The 23,294-nt window shown below is 41.2% G+C and overlaps 1 protein-coding gene across 1 annotated transcript in view; it reads left to right on the top strand.

Moving 5' to 3' along the window:
• Positions 1 to 23,294, top strand: part of brip1 (BRCA1 interacting helicase 1) — a 321,080-nt gene that overhangs the window by 25,899 nt on the left and 271,887 nt on the right. The window contains exons 6-7 of the mRNA XM_041196890.1: positions 12,258 to 12,388; positions 12,782 to 12,925. Of these exons, the coding sequence (XP_041052824.1) occupies positions 12,258 to 12,388; positions 12,782 to 12,925 (275 nt within the window). The remainder of the gene's footprint in view (positions 1 to 12,257; positions 12,389 to 12,781; positions 12,926 to 23,294) is intronic.

Here is a 23,294-nt window from a genome sequence, read left to right as displayed (position 1 = left end):
AGCCAGAGGAAACATTATCTTTGCATCCAGTGCCAGAGGAAACATGATCCCTGTATCCAGTGTACTCTCGCATGTCAGTTACTTTACAAGTTACAAATCACTTCTACACACACACATCGTTACCTCAATTCCTTCTTTAATCCTCTGTTGGAATTTCACTAAACATGTTTCCCTATCTAAATATAAAAATATAGCAAATTATTTTAAAAATTCAGTTCTGTCAAAGGGTCATGAGGACTCGAAACGACAACTTTGTTCTTCTCCGCCGATGCTGCCAGACCTGCTGAGTTTTTCCAGGTAATTCTGTTTATGTTTCCCTATCTGTTGGATGTGGTCTCTAGCGATTCTCTTTTTGCCAAATTTTCTATTCAGGCAGTGTTCTTTTGTCATGCTTGGTGGTAGTCTCTCTGCCCTCTCCCACAACTCTTTGTTTTGCATTTGTGGAAGGTTTATCACCTCTATTGGGATTGTGCTGTGTATTTTGCCAATCAACTTCATCACTGTCTTGAAAAGGATACACCATTTGATAATTCTTCTTGACTTTACAGTAAGCTTCTCAAGAGATCAAAGGGGGTCTCTGTCTCAGTCTCTTTGCTTATCTACCCCAGCATGGTCCTAATGTCTCAGGTGGTGGCCAGATTATCAAATTTAGTTCTCTTAAGTTCTTCGGCAAAGACAGAAGTATCTCCAAGAGAAAGCTGTCAGCTTACTTCATCTCATCCACACTTTCCTTTCACTAGAATGTACATCAATACCAGATTTATATGTTCCATTGAACTACACCCAAGGTGAGTTATCCCAATTCCCATTTGGAGTGGTGTCCTTTTTCCCAAACTCTATATTTAATTCTAAGTGGGGCATCCCGTTAATTGCCATGGTGTCTCTTTTAGGAGCTCTGGAGGAACCTTACAGACCAATAACATGTTTTTATATTATCTTTAAAACAGAAGTTAAACATTCCCAGGCATTATTTTTTAAATTTTGCTTGTTTGCCTTTCCCTTAAACAACATCCTATTTTCCCAAAATAAACTCACTAGATCAGACTTGTCCAATGGCTGGCTTGTGAGGCAGATGTGGCAGGGCCCTGATACAGCATGGTTGGGGGAGGGCTTTTTGCGGGCTGGCAGATGGGCATCAGGCCTGGGATGTGCCACGGCATGACATCAAGCACAGGGGCCTGCATTGACCCACGTGGCCTGCAAAAACAAGGGCAGATGTCTCACTGAATCAGTGCCCAGTGAAGGTAAGGCAATAAATTAACCTTCTCATCTGCAGCTTGTTCACAGAGATGCAGATGTGTGTTGTTTGGAGTAACAGTGAGAAAAATTTTCTTTCCTCTGAGCCTGTTTCTCTTCTTCCCCAAAAACTGTGCATTGGGCCCCCAAATGAGAAAAACTTTGAAAAGTGCCCCCCCCCCCCCCCCCCCCCCCCCCCCCCCAAACACACACACACACACACACACACACACACACACACACACAAGCGAAGAGATTGGACAAGCCTTCACTAGACTGTGCCTGACTTTTTTATTTTAACTTATCCCAAATTCAAATAGCAATGTTGTTGGGCTGCAGGTTTTGTTACTGTTGAGTTTATTTCTTCCAAAAACAAGCTTTTTTTGATACCAAGGAACTACCTAGATTGTTTTTCCATTAGCTTTTTGTCTTGAAAATTAGAATTTGTCCCCTTTTAACGTCAGGTATTTTCATTTAAATGCTTGAAATAGTAACTCATGTCCAATTATTTATCAATTCCAATTTCAGAAACAAGCTCGGTGGTTTAAAATAGCACTTTTGCATCAGAGACAAAAGCGTTTGAAAGTTTAGATTTCCATATCTCCTGTACTCAAACACTTTGTCTCAAAATATAAAAAATAGTAACAAATACCCTAAATGGTTAAGGCCAAGTCTCTGAAAGGTAATATAATATGAGTACTATGAAAGATTTATATTATGGAAAAAGTAAATTTGCAAAGACATATTGGAACAATGGAATTTACATTAAAAAGGGAGAAACGTGTATAAAGGAGATGAGGTTATGTGTAAGGAAGAAGGCATCCTAAGATCTAACACAAGTGTGAAAAGCACCCAGCCCCTATGCCTCAAGTTGCTGTCTACAGGAACTGAAGCTGAGAAAATTCATTTTGAATGTCCTTGTCAGGGTATCGTGTGCTTTGCCTGGGGCTGCTGAAATCTATTTTGTTTTGCTGTTGCATTAATGGAGGTGTAACTGGGAGCTAGATTATTTAGGAGATTTAGGAGTTAATATAGTTGTAGTTTATAGACCTGTGAATGTGCTTAAGATCTTTTTTATTAGTAAATGTTTAATTTAATTTTGTAAAACCTCTAAGTCTTGTTGGGCTCTATTCGAGGCTCGCATCTCGAAACAAAATACAAATTGTAAAATAGTTGTGGCAGTTGTTCAAAGTTTTCCCCTGGAATTTGAGCAGCTTGGCATTTACCATCCACTGTGCCATTGCACCTTTCATTTCGCGGCCACACTACTGTCGGAGGACTGGTAGGCTCTGTTGTTGCACGTAAACTCTGTTAATTTGGAGTTTAATATCTTTTTATCCTCTGTTTCTATCTTTGGTAGTGAACAGCTCTTTGTTGATTCTGTGGTTTTAGCAATCGGTGGTTGTTGTTCCATGCTCTTTTTTCCGGAGTAGACGAGCATTATGCTCGCCTCTGTCATTTTTTTCCCCTTCACTTCCTTCGTTATGTGGGCCGTCGTGATGTCCTCTGTGACAGAAAATGGCCATTCCTGTTATGAAGATTTTTTTTTTAGTAAGCTCACCTTTGCGTTTGGTTGTGTGGTGTGCTGTCGGCAATGGATGGCTGCTACTTGGTTTCAGCATCGTCTGTGGCACTGGCTGGGAGTTGCAGCGTTTATTTTGTGGTTGCAGTGTTGACCTCATCAACAGTCGTCAGACCTGGAAGTTGAGGCTCTTCTGGTTGTTGGTTGTCCACTTGTTTATCCTCCAGTGGAGGTGTCGTGGTAACCATCTGAGTATTTGTGGTCTCACAATGAGGGCTTTCTGGCACCTGTAACAAAAATGGACAAACCTATTCTACAAAGAGAGAAGACTGTTCAGAGCTCAAATTCCAGTCAGGATACTCTTCCTTGTTTGAACTCTCGAGAACTTTCAGCTCTGTATAATTTATGAGAGTGGTTGTCTTGACATCTTCTGTCATTTTGAGGAGATTCAGGGCTACGCAGGCACCTCTGCTCAAGAGATAAAAAGAGTGGTTACGGATGATGTACATCAGCTCGAAGATTTGTTTGCTGCCATACCTTAGTATTTCCAGAATTATGCCTATGACTGGAAGTCAGATTCCTCTGGGCTCAGTGCAGTGTGTCTGTTGTTTGAAGCCTGACATCTCTTAGGCATGGTTCTTTGTCCCATAGAAGCTGGCTCCCGTTTCCAATTTAAAGTTTATGAGATGGCCGTTTTTCAAAATGTCTGCGTTCCAATATGAAAATCCAAGATCTTTGACCTCACTCAAAGCATGGCCATGTATCCTCTTGGTGTGCAGCCTTGACCTCATGAATCTTCTTTGGGTCTTCTATGCATTTAAATGTTTTGGCCTTGCACAGGTTGCCCAAGTGTCCAATTTTGTTACGTTGAAAACATTGGGCTGAAATTGCAGGACATTAATCTCGGCTGTGTAGGGCGCTTTGCTCCACAACACTGACATGGTCACTCTACTGGTTGGTTAGGGTGTTATTTCCCTTTGCCTTGTGTGTCCCTGTTTGTATGCTGTTTAACTACAGAGATAAAAACAATTGGACTGTGAGGTTTCCTTTGTACCACAGTTTACTTTCACCTCTTACAGTGGACCTGTGCTGCACATGGAGTTCAGAATGCCTAACGATCTGGATAGCTTTCTTGAGGGCTAGATCTTTCTTTGCTTGCAGCATGTCTGAGTGCGCTGTCTGCTACTTGTATGACTATTCTATCCCTGATAAGTTCAGATTTAAGCTCTCCGTATTTGCAGCCTTCAGGCACCCTTTACAGATCATTAATGAATGAGTTGACAGTTTCTCCTGGCTGCGGGACATGCTTACTAAATTTAGCCCTTCCGAAGATTTTGTTACTTCTTAGGTCAAAATAAGCATTGGATTATTTAAATACTTATTAAAATTTTGCAGATGATTCATTGATTCCTTGTCTAGTAATAATGTCACCCCCATTTGGGCCTATTGAGTAAAGCAGTGCGTTAACTTGTTGAGCTTCTGCCTTTTTATCCGAAGCAATCATGTATCTAAGGAATCTTTTTCTCCAAAGTCCCCAATTATGTGATTGATCTGGGACTTGGATATGTTCAAATTGATCTAGAAGAGATTTCTGATCCATGGTTAAAAAATTTGAAAGTATAGGCTTAGTGTTAAGAAGTTACTGAAATTCAAGATGGTGCTGCCGCCGTTCATTTGAAGGCAAAGAGTTTACCTGTGCTTGCCGGTTTTGGCCAGCTCTCGCTGCAGTGGCGCTCATGCTTAGCCTTGGAAAAATTTGGACAATGGCTGCTTGGATCAACTAGCTGCAGACTTGTATGTTTCAGTGCCATGCTTCAGGGTTGTGAAAATGTTGAATCCTGGTCTTTGCTGGCCTTTAAAGCTGATTCTTTGGTTGTGATTCTTCTGAATTAATTAATTATTTTTCTTCTCCTTTTTTGGAGCTAGCTCAGATTGGCAATTTCTGACCAATTTCAGCTGCCGTGGTGGGATTTGAACCCATGGCTCCAGAACATTAGGCTGAGCCTCTGGATTACTAGTCCCATGACATTACCACTATGCTGCCATCTCTCCTGCATTTTTTGCAAGGTTTTGGGTTTTTCCATTCGCAGCTGCCATGTTATAGATTGCTGGGTACCGTTTGGTATGTCTTTAATGAAGTCTTCATAGCCTTAAGTAGTTTAACTCTATGTATTTATTAGCTACAAGAACAATGTACATAAATACAGTAAAGGCTTCAAGCTAGGAGCTGCCTCCATGCTTGCTTGTGCACATGGCTCTGTCCAACATTAAACTGACTCCTAGGTGTGGGTCATGTGTTCTCTTACATCCTTGTGTGAACGGTACTGTACTCAGTCCCACGTTGACCCTAAATGTGCCAGACCCTTATACTACAGTTGCCATCCCCAGTGGGGCCAAGAGACGAGATTTTGGGGTCCCGAGCTCTGAGGCAGCAATGACGGCTGTGGAGCTCAGACTGAGTTTTGACAGTGATGAGGCACTTCTAAATGTTCGCTTTTTTCTGTTAGTGGGTGTGGCTTAACTGTCTGTTCTCTGAGGACTGATTACTGCTATAACCGCAGTCTGTAAAAATAAAACCTCTTTTTTTTAGGGCATACTCAGCAGTTTTAACTGCAGCTCCTAGCCCTCTCTTTAATGGGTAACCTCTCATCGTCACTCAACAACTTTCTCTCCTTCTACCTCCCCCCCACCCCCACCAAGCTCTGTAAGTTTGAGAAGCACTGCACTAGGGGGCTAGTGGCCAATGCAGGGACCAGAATCAGGCAATTGCAGACACTTAATATAAAGGTTCTTCCATTGAGAATGAGTAAAAGTTTGGAGCCATTCAAAGCGGCATTATTTTAATTATCTTTCTTACAATGCTATCAGGTTGCCCAGTTTGCTCACAATAAGTAGGAGAGTATGTTGAAAGAGCCTGAAGTGTGACAAGGAGTGAAATCCATTGTGTCACTGAGGTGAATTGCCAAGAAAATATAATAATGTTATTGGAAATTATTTTAAAATAGAGTTCCAGTGGGGTCTGTGTCTGTGTGTGTGCCTTAATTGGATTAAAGCCAGTTAGCCTGGGTGCTTTGATGTATAGTAGTTTAGAGATGTTAATTAGGTAAACATAAGGAGGGTAGAAGATAAAGTGTAAATTTGCATTTATTAAAAGAAACCATTCAAGGCTGCAGGTGAAATCTTAGATCTAGCAAGGAGATGCCAAGCAATGTGTTTGTTTTTCAGCTTATTAATAAAATTGGTGGGATGAAAGGAGGTTATTGTTAGAAGAGGTAAAATTAAAAGCCTAGTGATATAATTGAAAATTTACATTCAAAGTGAAAGATATGTATAAAGCAGAAAGGGGATTGTGCATTAGAGTCATTTTAAGATCCAACAAGTGTGAGAAGCTTCCAGCCTGAAAGCCTCAAGCTGCTGTCTGCAAGGCCCGAGAGCTGAAAGAAACTCATTTTGAATGTGGCTGTCCAGGATGTGCTTTGCCAGGTGTCTGTTTAAACCTATGAGATTTACTGTTGCCTTAATGGGGGTGTAACTGAGAGTCAGATTAATTAGGGGATTTTTGTAGTCATTATAGTAGTAATTTTGTAGACATTTGTATGTGTTTACAATCTTTCTTGCATCAATAACTGTTTAACTTAGTTTTATGAACTTTATGAGACTCAGTGGTCTTACTACTACTGCATTCAAAGTCTGCATCTCGAAACATACAAATTGCAAAAGAGGATTATGACAGTTGTTTCAAGTTTCCCTCTGGGATTTGAACAACTCAGCCTTTACCATCGGCTGTGGTATAATATGTATTAAAGGATATGATTTTGAAGAGCAGCTAGTTAGTTAAATAAATAGTTTAGGAGCTGAGCAGGCAGGCCAATAGGCAAGCCTGGAGTCCAGGAATTAATTAAATAATATTAATGGCAAAGATATAATATTAGGAGACAGGAATTACATAAATTAAGCAGGAGGTCAGGAATTATATAAACAACATTGTAGACAACAGAATAATTAGAAGAAAGAGCTACAGAATTAAATAAATAAGATTGGGGCAACAAAATAAGAAAATAATATTGGGGTTGGGAATTAAATAAATATCAGGTCCAGGAATGAAATAAATAATAATAGAGCTACAGAATTAAGTAAATATGTTGTGACAAGACCGTTGAATTATTATTAGGTCAAGAATTAAACAACTGAGAACAGAACCAGCTGGGCTTTTTGGCAGCATCCATGGAATCCATGAATTAAATAAATATATTATTGGTGCCATGGGTACAAGACAAATAATATTGTGGCCAGAAATGAATTAAACAATATCCGTGCAAAAAATAAATAAATAACCAAAATTAACTGAGCCTGCCAGAAGACAATATAAATGCATAGGAATGATGAATTAAATGAAAAATGGATGCAATTATGGATGGGTGGCTGGAGGCCAGAAAGGATAGAAATGAGACAATAGAATCATCGAAATTTAGAAGTGTACAGCTCAGAAGAAGGTTACTTGGCTAGTCGTGTCTGCTGGCTGAAAAAGAGCTATCCAGCCTAATCCCACTTTTGAGCTCCTGGTCTGTAGCCTTGTAGGTTATGGCAGTTCAAGTGCATATTCTGGTGCTTTTTAAAATATATAAATTTAAAATGAGATATTAATTTAAATAAGTACATAACATATATATAATATATTTAGAAATGTGTTGGGGTATCAATAACATTAAAAATTTAACTTTGGTTGGGAATAAAATGACAGGGGAGGCAATGACGTAGTGATAATTCTCTGGGTTTGAATTCCGCCAAGGCAGATGGTGGAATTTGAATTAAATAAAAATCTGGAATTAAAAGTCTAATGATGACCATGAAACCATTGTCGGTTGTTGTAAAAACCCATCTGGTTCACTAATAACCTTTAGGGAAGAAAATCTGTCGTCCTTACCTGGTCTGGCGTACATGTGACAATAAAATGCCCTCTGAAATGGCCTAGCAGGCCACTCAGTTGTATCAAACTGCTACAAAGTTACAAAAAAGGAACGAAACTGGACGACCACCTGGCATTGACCTAGGCACCGGAAATGACACTGGCAATCTTAGCCCTGTCGACGCTGCAAAGCCCTCATTAACATCAGGGGGGCCGATGCCCAAAATTGGGAGAGCTGCCTCACAGACTAGTCAAGCAACAGCCTGACAAAGTCATCTTCATGGAATCATACCTTACAGATAATGTCTCGGACAACAACATCACCATCCCTGGGTATGTCCTGTCCCACTGGCAGGTCAGATCCAGCAGAGGTGGCGGCACAGTAGTATACAGTTGGGAGGGAATTGCCCTGTGAGTCCTCAACATTGACTCTGGACCTCATGAAGTCTCATGGCATCAGGTCAAACATGAGCAAGGAAACCCAAAACAAAAACAGAATTACCTGGAAAAACTCAGCAGGTCTGGCAGCATCGGCGGAGAAGAAAAGAGTTGATGTTTCGAGTCCTCATGACCCTTCCACAGAGCAACATCACCATCCCTGGGTATGTCCTGTCCCACTGGCAGGTCAGACCCAGCAGAGGTGGCGGCACAGTGGTATACAGTTGGGAGGGAATTGCCCTCGGAGTCCTCAACATTGACTCCGGACCTCATGAAGTTCTGTGGAAGAGTCATGAGGACTCAAAACGTCAACTCTTTTCTTCTCCACCGATGCTGCCAGACCTGCTGAGTTTTTCCAGGTAATTCTGTTTTTGTTTTGGATTTCCAGCGTCCGCAGTTTTTTGTTTTTATTTATGAGCAAGGAAACCTCCTGCTAATTACCACATACTACCCTTCCTCAGCTGATAAATCAGCACTTCTCCATGTTGCACAACACCTGGAGGAAGCACTGAGAGTGGCAAAGGTGCAGAATGTACTCTAGGTGGGGGGCATCAATGTCCATCACCAAGAGTGGCTCGATAGTACCACTACTGACTGAGCTGGCCTATCTCTAAGAGGCATAACTGCTAGACCACTGGGTCTGCGGTGGCTGGTGAGGGAACCAACAAGAGGGAAAAACATACTTGACCTCATCCTCACCAACCTGCCTGCTGCAGATTCATCTGTCCATGACAGTATCGATAGGAGTGACCACTGCATAGTCGTTGCGGACACCCTCCATCATGTTGTGTGGCACTACCACTGTGCTAAATGGGATAGATTTCAAACAGACCTTGCAACTCAGGACTGGGCATTCATGAGACGCTATGGGCCATCAGCAGCAGCAGAATTGTACTTGAACACAATCTGTAACCTCATGGCCCTGCATATCTCCCACTCTACCATTACTAGCAAGCCAGGGGATCAACCCTGGTTCAATGAAGAGTGCAGGAGGGCATGCCAGGAGCAGCACCAGGCATATCTAAAAATGAGGTGTCAACCTGGTTAAGCTATAACACAGGACTACTTGCATGTCAAACAGAATAAGCAGCAAGTGATAGACAGGACTAAGCGATCTCACAACCAGTGCATCAGATCTAATCTCTGCAGTCCGGTCACATCCAGTCGTGAATGGTGGTGGGAAATTAAACAACTCACTGGACGAGGACGCTCCACAAATATCCCCATCCTCAATGAAGTAGGAGCCCAGCACATCAGTGCAAAAGATTAGGCTGAAGCATTTGCTACAATCTTCAGCCAGAAGTGGCGAGTGGATGATCCATCTTGGCCTCCTCCGGAGGTCCCCAGCATCACAGATGCCAGTCTTCAGCCAATTTGATTCACCCCACGTGGTATTAAAAAACGGCTGAAGGCACTGGATACTGCAAAGGCAATGGGCCCTGCCAATATTCCGGCAATAGTACTGGAGACTTGTGCTTCAGAACTTGCCTTGCCCCTAGCTAAGCTGTACCAGTACAGCTACAACATTGGCATCTACTCGGCTATATGGAAAATTGCCCTGGTATGTCCTGTAAACAAAAAGGACAAATCCAACCTGGCCAATTATCGCCCCATCAGCCTACTCTCGATCATCAATAAAGTAATTGAATGAGTCATCAACAGTGCTATGAAGCGGCACTTACTTAGCAATATCCTGCTCACTGACGGCCAGTTTGGGTTCCACCAGGGTCACTCAGCTCCTGACCTCATTATAGACTTGGTTCAAACATGGATAAAAGAGCTGAACTCCCGAGGTGAGGTGAGAGTGACTGCCCTTGAAGTCAAGGCTGCATTTGACTGAGTGTGGTATCAAGGAGCCCTGGAAAAACTGGAGTCAATGGGAATGAGGGGGAAAACTCTCTGCTGGTTGGAGTCAAATCTAGCTCAAAGGAAGATGGATGGGGTTGTTGGAGGTCAGTCATCTCAGCTCCAGGACATCACTGCAGGAGTTCCTCAGGGTAGTGCCCTTGGCCCAACCACCATCAGCTGCTTCATCAATGACCCTGTTTCCATTATAAGGTCAGAAGTGGGGATGTTTGCTGATGATTGCACAATGTTCAGCACCATTTGTGACTCCTCAGATACTGAAGCAGTCCATGTCCAAATGCAGCAAGACCTGGACAACATCCAGGCTTGGGTTAACAAGTGGCAAGTAACATTCGCACCACACAAGTGTCAGGCAATGACCATCTCCAACAAGAGAGAATCCAACCATTGCCCCTTGATGTTCAATGGCATTACCATCACTGAATCCCCTGCTATCAACATCCTGGGGTGGGTGGGTGGTGGTTACCATTGACCAGGAACTGAACTGGACTAGCCATATAAATACTGTGGCTACAAGAGCAGGTCAGAGGCTAGGAACCCTGCGACGAATAACTCACCTCCTTACCCCTCAAAGCCTGTTCACCATCTCTGAGGCACAAGTCAGGAGTGCGATGGAATACTCCCCGCTTGCCTAGATGAGTGCAGCTCCTAAAACACTGAAGAAGCTTGACACTGTCCAGGACAAAGCAGCCCACTTGATTGACACCATGTCCACAAACACTCACTTCCTCCATCACCTACACACTGCTGCTATTGTGCATACCATGTACAGGATACACTGCTGGAATTCACCAAGGCTCCTTCAACAGTACCTTCCAAACCCCTGACCACTATCATCTAGAAGGACAAGGACAGCAGATAGATGGGAACACCACTACCTGGAAGGTCCCCTCCAAGCCACTCATCATCCTGACTTGGAAATATGTCGCAGTTCCTTCACTGTCACTGGGTCAAAATCCTGGAAATCCGTTCCCAACAGCACTGCGGGTGTACCTGCACTGCATGGACTGCAGTGGTTTAAGAAGGCAGTTCAACACCACCTTCTGAAGAGCAACTAGTGATGGGCAATAAATGCTGGCCCAGCTAGCGAAGCCCACATCTCCAGAATGAATTTTTTAAAAAGTCAGTGATGGCCGATTTGTACCACAGTGACATCCAGTGGTACCATGCCTGAAACTACAGTAGGACAATCAGATAAACATTTGCCATTACTTTATAAAATGTTGGTAAAGAACATTGACAAAGATTTACTGCACATTGTTGCATGGTGAGAAAGCTGGCGGAGAAAAAGTGCACAGCATAAGCACGAATTGTAATATATTAATGGTTGATCTGTGGTGTTGCTCGTAGTTATTCCTCTCCTCACCTGACCTTTTTGTCTTACACCTTCTGACTGTGTTTTTCTTTCCCCAATCTTGCTTATCTCCAATCTGTTTTCAATACATCTCTGCCCTCTTTCCTTTGTACCTTTCTCCCTCTCTAGCACCAATTCCGCCTTTCCTTCCCCCTCCTGCCTATATTTCTGCCCTTTCCACTACACCTCTTTCTCTCCCTCCCTTTCTTTTCCGTCTGAGGATGGGGGTTGCGAAGGGTTTTTAATTCAGCATGGTGAAGATGCCTCTAGGGCCAAAGTTGCCCAGTGAAACAGGAGTGAACTGCTGAGTTTTGGAGGAGATTATAGTTAGGATCAGTTTGGACTGATAGAACAAAGCCAAAAAATGAGCATAAAAAATTATTTTAAGGCACAGTCAGGCTGACCTGAGCCCAAGCAGCAGAAAACAGTGGCACCAGAGAGATTGCCAAGGGAACAGCAAGTCCAGAGACAAAGGGCAGAAAGAATCTGGAGAGGAGAGGTCATATCTAATATATTAAGTCATTTTTACTCTCCTGCAGTTGATTCCTTGTATGACACAAACTGGCACAACATGGTGCAAAAATGTCTTTGCCATTTGCCATCTGTAGCTGAGGATAGGGAGACTCTAAAGTACCACCTAGTGGTTTGCTAGTGGACAATGAGGCTCCAGTGTGACAAGGAGCCATGACTGATGAATGGAGTTACCAGAATGAAAGCAAGTCATCCTTGATCCCGATGAACTGCCTAAGAAGAAGAATTCTATTATCAAGGTCAGCGACTTGAGTCGCAGGAAAAGCATAATAACTATTTGTGGCTATTTTAAAGTGGAATTCTTATAAGAACGTTTACATAACTATTTTCCAATGGAGTGTAACAATGTATGTCCTAATTCAATAGATATAGAATATAGACGGTTAATGCTTTTTGTTTCCCAGATGCTACGTGTAGATCTAGGAATACCTTAGCCTCCAAATTGCAGGCCATGATGAAAACACCTTTAAGTGAGGGTGATGATGATTTTCAAACAGAGAGGAAACGGACCCGTATGCCTTTAAATGACCCACAGGTACTTTTTCATGTTGTTATTTATATATGACTAAAATTTTAAGTGATAAATTGGATAATTGAGAAAGCATTCATTGGATTTTTCTGATCAGGTTAACGTGAGAGTCCCATTCTGGCACCTTATGTTTGCATAAATTGCGTAGGTTAATACAAGGAATTTAGACATCATTCAACCTATGATATTGTAGCCAGTGCACCTTTGTTGCCCAGAACTATTGCCAACTAAATGGAGGGAAAAGATAAAACCAATATGTCACAGTGTTACAACAGATGATGAACAGTTGTTTTGGTTTTACTATGCTTTCTACTTTCCTGTGTTCTGGTACTTATTTAGGACAGTAATGAGATAACTGTTCATAGGTGACTCGTTCTATTTTTCTGTGACATTTTGTAGGCTCGAAAGCGGAAATGTATTGAGAAGGGAGTATGTTATATTGATGATAAAACTATTTCGGTTGAAGACAATGATGTATCATGGTCATGCAAAATGAACTCGAATTCTGAGGCCCAGCATGTTCTGCCTGTCCAAGAAGTATTGGTAAGCTTCCTTGTTGAATACATTTGATGCCGATTCAAAATATACATTTTGAATACAAAATATTGCATCTTTTATGTTATGCTAAATAGTAAGGAATTGGCATGCCAGTTCAATGCCCAATTTCAAATATTGTGCAAAAACAAAACCTATGACTTATGCTGAAGGACTGAATTTTAGACTTGCAGATCAAAAAAGCATGCTTGAAAATTCAATTTGTGCTGCAAATTTTAGGGGAGTTATTTTATCAAAATGAGAGCCATGGGAAGGCTTTATATATTAATATCATTTATAACATGATTTTCTACTAATTTACCTAACAAGCTAACTTGGAAAATTATTGGGCAATTTCTATACATTGAATTTCTATAGCTCTAGAGAGAAATGTCAATCAAAAGTTAAAATTCAGTTAATTGTTTTGGAATACCAAAGTATTTTTTGTGTTCAAAGTTTAGGTAGAAAACAAAATTGAAGATGAAGTTTTCAAAAAGCTTATTAAAATAAATACTACAACGGGAAATAAAAATCAGCACCGTATTTTGAAAATAATACATCTTGTTCTTTGCTCCTTTCAATCTTAATTGGGTATTAAAAAAGTGCAATGTGCAGTGCAGTTCAATGGACACTAGGGGATGTTGTTGTTCTGCAGTAGCAGACCTACTGACGCTTATAGGGTATCACATCTCATACACTGTGGTCCTGTTAAGATTTATTTAAGACTGATGTACCATATTGCATTGCTTATGAAAGAGGAAGACCTCCCCTCAGAGCATACTTTCCTTTCAAATTCCTAAGATATTTATGGTGCAGAAGGAAGCCATTTCGCCTATTGCATCTGTGCGAGCTCATTTTTTTTAGGATTCCATATCCAATTCTACTTCCCTGTTCTCACAGCCATGCTATGTAATGTTTATCCAGTTTTGCCTTAAAAGGTGCAATGGTTGTTGCCTAAACATTCCATTCTTTAACAGTGCTCTATGGTGCCTGAATAAATTTCCCCTAATCTCATCCTCTCTCTAAGTAGTAATTTTAAATTGATGACCTCTTATCATTGACTCCCCAGTCTGAAATGGAAACATTACGTTTATTTTAAAAAGGCTGCAGAAAAGAAGCTATTGCCTGATCTTGGCCTTGAGATTGGTAACAGTGCCAGCTGAACACAAGGCACTTTCAGGTAGGTAGGGAAAATCAGAAGGCAATTGGCTGACTTGAGAGGGGTGTTAGAAGATGCCTTGAATCAAGTTACATGTGTGAACTCTTAGCTGATAAACTTAAACAGGGAATTTAGTGCATAAAATACATTTTTAAAGAGGATGTAATTGGTACATAGATGTGCAAATTAAAAAGAAAATGTGTGACTGCTAAAGGTTTTCCACACATACTTTAGGAATTTTAGTATGGCTATTTTCTGCAACATGGAGTTTGAGAGGGTTAACATTGTGTTTGTGTTGATCTGGTAAAATATATATGCAGTTGATCGAGGAACAGCTGTTTTTTATTTACAATGCCAAATTCATATATCATTGGTACCATAATATTAAAGATCTAAAACTTATTTCTCTCTCCAAACCCCACTTGAAATAGGAGAACAGTTAAAGTAATCATGTACAATAAATATTGGGCATACAAGTCAATACTAATGAGGGAATGTTGACAACAAAACTCGTTGGAGATTTGTTAAAACAAGAATGACTGATGAAATATTGAGTGTCTAGAAACACACAAGAATGTTCTCATGTGAAGGTTATGTAGTTCTTACCAGCCACCCCATATTTCTGGAGGCAGACTGCTGAAAGAATGGTCATGTCTAGAGGTACAAGGATCTTTGAATTTAAATAAATTACATACTTTGTCCAAAGTTAATCCAGGCCAGCAAAATAAGTTGCGAAGTCTGCTATAATTATAAATTGACGTGGGCTTAAGTTTGGAAAAGCTGTGTAATAAAAGTCTCAAATACTTTTGAGGCTGCCATGAAAATACTTTGATACTTTCATCATAAATTTTCTATGCTTTTTAGTGGAACAATGGTGCAACTTATGTACCGACATGCAGCATAGCAGTTATGCCAAAGGTATATTTAGACTTTAGTTCTTCTTTGCATTGACACTAAGGTTTTTTAATGGTCATGTATTCCAAATGTGTTTTGCCTTTTGGATGGGAAAGTTTTGTAACTTCTCTTATTCCGAACTTCCTAATTCCTGTTCTATATTCCCATTCTGATCTGTTTTATATAAATTATGTACTGTTAGAAAAAATATTCAACATATTTAGCTGTACAACAATTATATGTATGAGAATAGATTTCAGTAATTACCGCATTGCATTAGGCACTTTATAGCCTTCCTGACTTAACATTGAGTTCAACAACCTAAGACCATGAACTCTCTCCTCCACCTTCACCCCATTTTTAATCCTATTTTTTATTTTTATTCTCTTAATTTATTTTTATTTATTTATTCATTTTTTCTGTGTATTTTTAAGTTTTTTTAAAACCCTTTTTTATCCTTTTTCCCCAACACCACACCCTTCACAGAGCTCTGACCCTTGTTCTGCTATTAACACGTTCTGCTATCTTACCTTTATGCCACTCTCAATACTTTGTGTCATCAGCATATTTAGCAACCATTCCTTTAGGGAGGATAGGCGGGGGGATAATAAAGTGGGGCAGTAGCATTTTTGTTTAAAGAATCGATTATAGCTGTGAGGAGGAATGATATACTAAATGAGGCATCAAATGAGGCCATTTGGGTTGAGCTCAGAAATAAACAGCTACACTGCCAGTAGTGTACTTCTAGCTCACCACCACCTTCTCAAGGACAACTAGGGATGGGCAATAAATGCTGGCCCAGCCAGTGAAGGCCCACATCCCATGAATGAATAAAAAAATAAATAAAGAGCCCCAAATAGTGGAAGGGAGTTAGAAGAGCAAATATGTAGACATAGTTCTCAGTGCAAAAACAATAGAGCAGTAATCGTTGGGGGACTTCAACTTAATATCTTCTACCTTAATATCAATTGGGATACGAACAGTGTGAATGGTACAGGGAGCACAAAAATCTTGAACTGCATTCAAGAGAACTTTTTTAGCCAGCATGTAACGAGCCCACCGAGAGGAGGTGCAATTCTAGATTTACTTTTAGGCAATGAAGCTGCGCAAGTCGATGAAGTACAGTGGCAGACCATTTTGGAGGTGGCGATATAGTTAGATTTAGCATTATTATGGAGAAGGACAAAGATAGAATTGGAGTAAAAGTGTAAAATTTGTCTTTCCCCCGATTTAGAAAAGCTGAGCGGTGAGCTGGCAAGAGTAGACTGGGTATGGCTATTAGAAGGAAAAACTGTGTCAAATCAGTGGGAGGCATTCAAAGGCACGGAGATTCTATGGGCACAGTGCAGACATGTCTCCACAAAGAAAAATGGTGGTACTGCCAGATATAGGGTCCGCAGGTTATCCAGAAGCATACAGGCTAAGGTAAAGCCGAAAAAGAAAGCTTATGACAATCACAAAAGACTTCATACTGTAGAAAGCCTAGAGGAATGTAGGAAGTTCAGAGGTGAAGTAAAAATGGAAATTAGGAAAGCGAAGAGAGGATATGACAAAATATTGGCAGGTAATATTAAAGAAAATCCTATGTTATGCCAGTACATTAAAAGCAAGAGAATAACAAAGGAAAAGATAGGACCCATCAGAGATGTACATGGTACCTTGTGGGTTGATGCAGAAGATGTGGGCAGGGCTCTCAATGAGTACTTTGTCTCTGCCTTCACTAAGGAGAGGGATGATTTAGATATTCTAGTTAAAGAGGAGGAGTGTGAAATATTAGATACAATAAGCATAGTGAGAGAGGAAGTACAGGCATCCTTGAAGGTGGATAAATCTCCAGGGCCAGATGGATTGGATCCCAGGCTGTCGAAGGAAGCCAGGGAGGAAATAGTGGATGCTCTGAGGATCATTTTCCAATCCTCACTAAACACAGGCAAGGTCTCAGAGGACTGGAGGTCTGCGATTGTTGTACCATGATTTAAAAAGGGTACGAGAGATAGGCCAGAGAATTATAGGCTGGTCAGTTTGACTTCGGTGGTGGGCAAATTATTGGAAACAATTCTGAGACAGGAGAAACTGTCTCTTAGAAAGGCATGGATTGATCAGGAATGGCTAGCATGGTTTTGTTAGGGGAAGATCGTGTCTTACTAACTTAACAGAGTTTTTTGAGGAAGTAACAAGGAATTTTTGTGAGGGTAGTGCAGTGGATATTGTCCACATGGATTTCAGTAAGACATTTGACAAAGTCCCACATGGCAGACTTGTCAGGAAAGTGATATGTCATGGGATACGGGGAAGGTAGCAAGTTGGATCCAAAATTGGCTGTGACAGGAAACAAAGGGTAATGGTCGATGGATATTTCTGCGAATGGAAAACGATTTCCAGTGGTGTTCCACAGAGCTCAGTGTTGGGGCCCTTGCTGTTTGTTGTATATATTAATGATTTAGACTTAAATGTGGGAGGCATGATTGGGAAATTTGCAGATGATACAAAAACTGGCCGTGTGGTTGATAGTGAAGAGGATAGCTGTTGTCTCCAGAATTATATCAATGGTTTGGTGGAGTGGGTGGAGAAGTGGCATATGGAATTAAATCTGGAAAAGTGTTAGGTAATGAATTTGGGGAGAGCAAGCAAAACAAGGGAATACTCAATAAATGGTAAGTTATTGAGAGGGGTTGAGGAAGTCAGAGGCTGTGGAGTGCATGTCCACAGGTCATTGAAAGTGGCAGGACAGGTGGACAAGATGGTAAAGGAAGCATAAGGAATGTTTTCCTTTATTGGGCGAGGTATTAAGTACAAAAGTAGGGATGTAATGATGGAACTGTATAAAATGCTGGTTAGGCCACAGCTCGAATTTTATGTTCAGTTCTGGCGACCACATTACAGGAAGGACATAATTGCTCTGGAGACAGTGCAGGAGAGATTTACAAGAATGTTGCCAGGGCTTGAAAATTGCAGCTGAGGAGAGATTGGACAGACTAGGATTGTTTTCCTTAGAACAGAGGAGGTTAAGAGGTGACCTAATTGAGGCATACAAAATTATGAGGGGCCCAGATAGGGTAGACAGGAAAGACCCGTTTCCCCTAGCTGAGGGGTAAATTACCAGGGTGCATTGATATAAGGTGATTGGTAGAAGTATTAGAGGGGACATGAGGAAAAACTTTTTCACCCAGAGGGTGGCGGGCGCCTGGAATTCACTGCCTAAGTTGGTGGTTGAGGCTGAAATGCTCAACTCGTTTAAAAGGTACCTGGATCTGCATCTGAAATGCTGTAACCTGCAAGGCTACGGACCAAGTGCTGGAACGTGGGATTAAAATGAGTGGCTAGTTTCTTTTTTCCCTTTTTGGCCGGCGTAGACATGATAGGCTGAATGGCCTCTTTCTGCATTGTAACTTTTCTATGGTTCTATGGAAACTCATACTGATATTGGTGCTGCTGAGTCAGAGCTCTGTGAAAATGTGGTCTAGTAATTTAGAAATACATTAATAACATTATGTAAGCACATAGAAAGATGCTCAAAAAGTCAAATTTTCAGGATAAATTGTAAACATTGTCAGTAAGTGAGAGGAAACCAGAAGCTGCCTTTAGAAAATTCAGCACCGTATGCACTGTAGATCAAGAATAATTTACAAAGTGTGCAGTAAATTTTTTAAAAATTGGAAGTGTCCGCCTTGGAGCGTAAAATTGTTGATATGCTAATGTGTCTCCTTGTTGTTGTAGCAATGTGGTATAGCCATGTAACAGATCATTTAATGGCACTGTCCTGCCTTCCAAGAAAATGCAGTTCTTATTATCCATAAAAATGCGAGTTGTTGATCAATGCTAAGGATTAGAAGAAATTACTTTTACCATTCACTGAAATGAATATTTGTAGCAATAATCAGTTAAGGCTGAGTTACTTAATGCATTCAGAAGAAAGTTGGATAATGATATGTTTGTAAGGGGTTTGGAGAAAATGGCCTTTGGCACAGCTGACTTTTTAAAATTTTGATTGCATAATCTGGAAGACTTATTTCTGGGAAGAAGTAGCTTGTAGTATGCTCTATTTTGCTAATTGTTAATAATATTTCATACGCGTTTATATTTATGTGCAAGCACACCTATTGCAGATTGAGAAAAGAACTGCAAGTTCTGAGGGCAGTTAAAAGCACTGGTACATCCAATGGTGCATTGAAAAGAATCTTAGTGCACCGGTCTTTCACACAATGCTGTGCTGCATTGAGGTTTCCTTACAATGTTCATAATAGATTAAGAACGACTTCAGTTACAAATTTCTGGAGACTGGCAGTCTGTTACAATGGAAGTCATAGCAGTGTCTGAGGGTAATTTACAGTAATAGGATGAAGAAAGTTGCGGATTTGTATTACACTCTCTCACCTGACACCGCATTTGATCTCTTTCCTGTTGATTGACATTTTGAATGGGCCCTTTGAAATAAGCTCCAGCTTAATTAAAATGTTCGCTAAGTTAGCTGCGATCAGTGAGTGCCTGTGATAAATATTAAATTGAGTTCACCTGCTGGTTACAGAGAGTGCATAAACAGCTGCTTTGTGTCGCGTATCACGAGATCGTCATAGGAGAGCAACCCTCTTGTAAGAAAAGGAACAGAAAGAATAGATGCTGAGTGATAGTATTGCAAGCTCACTTCACTTCTGGTATCTTATTCTGGTGTGAGAGTGTGAGATTTCACACGGTAGGAATTCAGAATTGTATCATTCAGATGCTTTTGTAACTGTATGAAGTGGAAAAAGTTTGCTTTATGTGGCACCTTTTTTTTCTCCTCTTTCATTTTCAACGGTGAAAGAGTCAGTTCACAGAATGTAATTGTTACCTGTTAAACTACACTTAGTTATATTTGTTGATTAGAAAACTATTATGGGTTGAACTTTTTAGTGGTTCAAGATACGAGTTCCAGAAGAGTAAGATGCTTTCCAAGGGTTACAGTTGTAAGCAGACTACCATTTTATGAATGCTTAATAAAATACAATGGATTACAGAATATTCTACATTTGAAACCAGTGTTTCTCAATGTTTCACCAAAAGGAGGCAATCTTAATTGATAGAGGCAAGCTGTATACTTTTTGCTGCTTATTTAGCCCTTGCAGCCAATGTGGCATTTGGAATGACCTGGACTGATGTTGCTAATCTTACGAATGGATGGCCTTCTCCAGTGTAAACCAAGTGAAGTTTAGAACCAGGAATAAATGGGTTTAAAGCAACACAATTGTGATTGTTATTCTTTGGAGTTGCTGCTTTCATAGTATTTAACTAGGGGAGGTAGTGGCATAGTGGCATTGTCACTGGACTAGTATTCCAGAGACTCAGTATAATGCTCTGGGGACCTGGGTTTGAATCGCGCCATGGCAGATGGTGAAATTTGAACTCAATAAAAATCTAGAATTAAAAGTTCAGTGATGACTGGACAACAATCGACAATTGTTGTAAAAACCCATCTGGTTCACTAATGTCCTTTAGGGAAGGAAAGCCTGGTCGGGCCTACATGTGACTCTGGACCCACAGCAATGTGGATAACTCTTAAAAATGCCCTCTGAATGCCCAGTAAATGCTAGCCTAGGATATATAACTAGTTGTGTTACAATGTTGGCACTTTCAGTTTTGGTAGCTTGCAGGAGCAGCAAGATTGTGGTTGTAGGACTGAAACCGTAGTCAATAATTGTTTGATGCTAAGTTAATGAATAAGACAGTATGTATTTTATATGTATGTATATAAAATTTTTAACATAAAATGATGCTGTCGAAGGAGCCTTAGTGAATTCCTACACTGCATCTTGTACTGTGTGTCGGTGGTGGAGGGAGTGAATGTTTGTGGATGTGGTGCTAATCAAGTGGGCTGCTTTATCCTGAACAGTGTCAAGCTTCTTGAGTGCTGTGGGAGCTGCACTCATCCAGGCAAGTGGGGAGTATTCCATCACACTCCTGACTTGTACCATGTAGATGATGGACAGGCTTTGGAGAATCAGGAGGTGAGTTATTTGTCACAGGATTCCTAGACTCTGACTTGCTCTTGTAGCCACAGTATTTATATGGATAGTCCAGTTCAGTTTCTGATCGATGGTAACTCCCAGGATGTTGATAGTAAGGGATTCAGTGCTAGTAATGCCATTGAACATCAAGGGGCAATGGTTGGATTCTCTCTTGTTGGAGATGGTCATTGCCTGACAATTGTGTGGTGCGAATGTTACTTGCCACTTATCCGCCCAAGCCTGGATATTGTCCAGGTCTTGCTGTATTAGAACATGGACTGTTCCAGCATCTGAGAAGTCGTGAATGGTGCTGAACATTGTGCAATCATCAGTGAATATCACTACTTCTGACCTTATTATGGAATGAAGGTAATTGATGAAGCAGGTGAATATGGTTGGGCCAAGGACACTACCCTGAGGAACTCCTGCAGTGATGTCCTGGAACTGAGATGACCTTCAACAACCACAACTGTTTTCCTTTGTGCTGGGTATGACTCCAACCAGTGGAGACTTTTCTCCCTGATTTCTATTGACTCCAGTTTTGCTAGGGCTCCTTAATGCCATACTTGGTCAGACGTCAAGGGCAGTCACTCTCACCTCACCTCGGAAGTTCAGTTCTTTTGTTGATGTTTGAATCAAGGCTGTAATGAGGTCAGGAGCTGAGTGGCCCTGATGGAACCCAAACTGAGCGTCAGTGAACAGGTTATTGCTAAGCAAGTGCCGCTCGTTAGCACTGTTGATGACCCCTTCCATTACTTTACTGATGGTGGGGTGTAGACTGATGGGGCAGCAGTTGGCTGAGTTGGATTTGCCCTGCTTTTTGTGTACAGGGCAATTTTCCAGATAGCCGGGTTAATGCCAGTGTTGAAGCTGCACTGGAACAACTTGGCTAGGGGTGTGACACGTTCTGGAGTACAAGTCTTCAGTATTATTGCCTGAATATTGTCATGGCCCAGAGCCTTTGCAGTATCCAGAGCCTTCAGCCGGTTCTTGAAATCTGATGTGCTGGTCTCCTCCATCATTGAGGATGGGGATATTTGTGGGGATTCTTCCTCCAGTGAGTTGTTTAATTGTCCACTGCCATTCATGACTGGATGTGGCAGGACTGCAGAGCTTAGATTTGAATTGTTGGTTGTGAGATCACTTAGCCCTGTCTATCACTTGCTGCTTATGCTTTTGGGTTTTTATGACATTAGATGATAGTTTCATGGTCATCATTACTGAGACTAGCTTTATATTTCAAATTTGTTAACTGAATTCAAATTCCATCACCTGCCATTGCACGATTTGAACCCATGTTCCAAGAGCATTAGATTGGGCCTCTAGGTTACTAGTCCAGTGACATTACCACTACCATCTTTCCTTAAAGACATGACCACCTATGGTGGAACAATTAAAATCAGGGATACTCAAGAAGTCAGAGTTAGAAGAGCCAGATATCTTTGGGGTGGGATCAAATCCCACACCAGGGCTTAGAGCACAAAAATCAAGGATGATAGACAAAATAAAAACAGAATTACCTGGAAAAACTCAGCAGGTCTGCCAGCATCGGCGGAGAAGAACAAAATTGACGTTTCGAGTCCTCAGGACCCTTCAACAGAACTGAGTAAAAATAGGAGAGGGGTGAAATATAAGCTGGTTGGGGGGGGGGGGGGGGGAAGGAAGAAAGAAAGGGGGGGAGGTGGTTGTAGGGACAAGCAAGCAGTGATAGGAGCAGATAATCAAAAGATGTCACAGACAAAAGAACAAAGAGGTGTTGAAGGTGGTGATATTATCTAAAAGAATGTGCTAATTAAGAATGGATGGCAGGACACGCAAGGTACAGCTCTAGTGGGGGTAGGGTGAAATAAGACTAATAGGGCATGAAAGGTATAGATTTAAAAATAATGGAAATAAGTGGGAAAAGAAAAATCTATATAAATTATTGGAAAAAACAAAAGGGAGGGGGGAAGAAACGGAAAGGGGGTGGCGATGGGGGAGGGAGTTCAAGATCTAAAGTTGTTGAATTCAATATTCAGTCCGGAAGGCTGTAAAGTGCCTAGTCGGAAGATGAGTTGCTGTTCCTCCAGTTTGCTTTGAGATTCACTGGAACAATGCTGCAAGCCAAGGACAGACATGTGGGCAAGAGAGCAGGGTGGAGTGTTAAAATGGCAAGCGATAGGGAGGTTTGGGTCAATCTTGCGGACATACCGCAGGTGTTCTGCAAAGTGGTCGCACAGTTTACGTTTGGTCTCTCCAGTGTAGAGGACACCGCATTGGGAGCAACAAATGCAGTAGACTAAGTTGGGGGAAATGCAAGTGAAATGCTGCTTCACTTGAAAGGACTGTTTGGGCCCTTGGACGG

The sequence above is a fragment of the Carcharodon carcharias genome, chromosome 10, assembly GCF_017639515.1.
Source record: "Carcharodon carcharias isolate sCarCar2 chromosome 10, sCarCar2.pri, whole genome shotgun sequence".
In the NCBI taxonomy this organism is placed as follows: Eukaryota; Metazoa; Chordata; class Chondrichthyes; order Lamniformes; family Lamnidae; genus Carcharodon; species Carcharodon carcharias.
Note: the sequence above shows the minus strand (reverse complement) of the source record. Positions and strands in the feature narration are given on the sequence as shown.